The sequence below is a fragment of the Aplysia californica genome, unplaced genomic scaffold (assembly GCF_000002075.1).
Source record: "Aplysia californica isolate F4 #8 unplaced genomic scaffold, AplCal3.0 scaffold00825, whole genome shotgun sequence".
NCBI lineage: Eukaryota > Metazoa > Mollusca > Gastropoda > Aplysiida > Aplysiidae > Aplysia > Aplysia californica.
Genome location: NW_004798095.1, coordinates 254,794 through 256,453, shown reverse-complemented (window position 1 = coordinate 256,453; position 1,660 = coordinate 254,794). Strand labels below are relative to the sequence as shown.

The following is a 1,660-nucleotide window of genomic DNA, read 5'->3' as shown; positions in this document are numbered from 1 at the left end:
GTAGTAGTAGTAGTAGTAGTAGTAGTAGTAGTAGTAGTAGTAGTAGTAGTAGTAGTAGTAGTAGTAGTAGTAGTAGTAGTAGTAGTAGTAGTCTATTATTATCACCATACTTACATTTCCATTATTTATTTCTCTCTCAATGAATGCTCCATCGCCAGACATTTTCAACGCATGCACTATCCACTCCTGCAACAATGGCGGAACCTGTGTGGATTTGCCCCGGGGTTTCCGGTGTCAATGTCCAGATGACTTTACAGGGGAGCTGTGTGAGACAGGTGTGTGTGTGTGTGTGTGTGTGTGTGTGTGTGTGTGTGCGTGCACGCGCGCGTGTGTGTGTGCCTGTGTGTATGTCTGTCTATCTGTCTGTCTGTCTGTCTGTATGTCTGTCTGTCTGTTACTTCCTACAATGATGATGATGATGGTGATGACGATTATAATGATGATGATGATGGTAGTGGCTTGGGAAAAGAAAAAAAACCCAGGGACGATAAGTATAATATGCACATTTATTAATGTTTAAAGATATGATAAGGCCCAAGAGAAGCAACTTTTCAAAAAAGCATTTCTTTGAAAACGCATTAGGTTTAGGCATTTTACATTTTTAAAAACAAAACAACAACAAACAATTCAAGGTTCTATAATTCCTATGTCCAATTGTTCAATGATGATGACGATGACAACAACAGCTTAAAGAAATCACATCACAGCAACAGTTACACGGTCTTACAGCATATCCAACGTACCAACACAGATTTCGTGAGAATAAAACCGTGTATCTTCCCATGCCGATTAGGAATGTCCGGACAATTCCACGATAACATCACAGAATAATGATGTTGCTCTGTAATTCTGAAGCTTTCTACTTCTCCTGGGGCTGCGTGTGAACAAAAAGAGTCAAAACTTATTATTCGCGAGAGTAAATAATAATAACTAGCATGTCTTTCTGGTTTTATTAGAGGTTTTACAGCGCTTGCAACTGCATAAGGTCATATGAGCGCCAGAATAGCATGTCTGCAAGACAACGAGAATGAGTTGTTTTTATAACAACAAGCATGAAAAAGTATTATTCGTGAGTGTAAATTATTAAAAATACCACACCTACCAAAACTAAGATTGAGATGCTTTTTAGATCGATTTCAGCGTTATCTAAGAAGCATTTTCTTTTAAATACTAAATTTCAATTGCGGCGACTCCCCCATTTGTGACCTGGGACGTCTACTTCCATTACCTCTAAATCTTTACACCTATAACACTCAAGCTCCTTTGAAAAGTTTGAATTTGTCTCCTACAAATCAATATTTTTGTTGATGTAACTGTCTTGCTTTATATTCACATGTTATGTTACAGTCGATTATTACGACATGATTATATTTTAGTAGCACTAAGCAACTGACACGACGAAAGCTAATATAAAGTTCAAAAGCCCATTGAGTCCAATGCAAACTACCAGATCTACGCAAGCTATTTGTCTTACAATAATATTCAACACACAACTATTAAATGACACTAATGACAGAGGATATTGCCGGTCTCTGCATCCTAAGAGGTTGCAGACTTGTCACATACACGATAATGCTTGAGTCGATTTCAAGTGGAGTCCAAATCTGTTCCAATTTCTTGGAACTGTTTCCTCCTAGCCAGTAGCCGGGGAGGGGGGGGG

The 1,660-nt window shown here is 38.5% G+C and overlaps 1 protein-coding gene across 1 annotated transcript in view; it reads right to left on the bottom strand.

Annotated features, from left to right (window-relative positions):
• Positions 1-1,660, bottom strand: part of LOC101857520 (receptor-type tyrosine-protein phosphatase H) — a gene marked incomplete at its 5' end in the record, with an annotated part of 52,076 nt that overhangs the window by 15,489 nt on the left and 34,927 nt on the right. Inside the window, 1 exon segment of the mRNA XM_013088884.2 lies at positions 744-874. Within this exon segment, the coding sequence (XP_012944338.1) occupies positions 744-874 (131 nt within the window).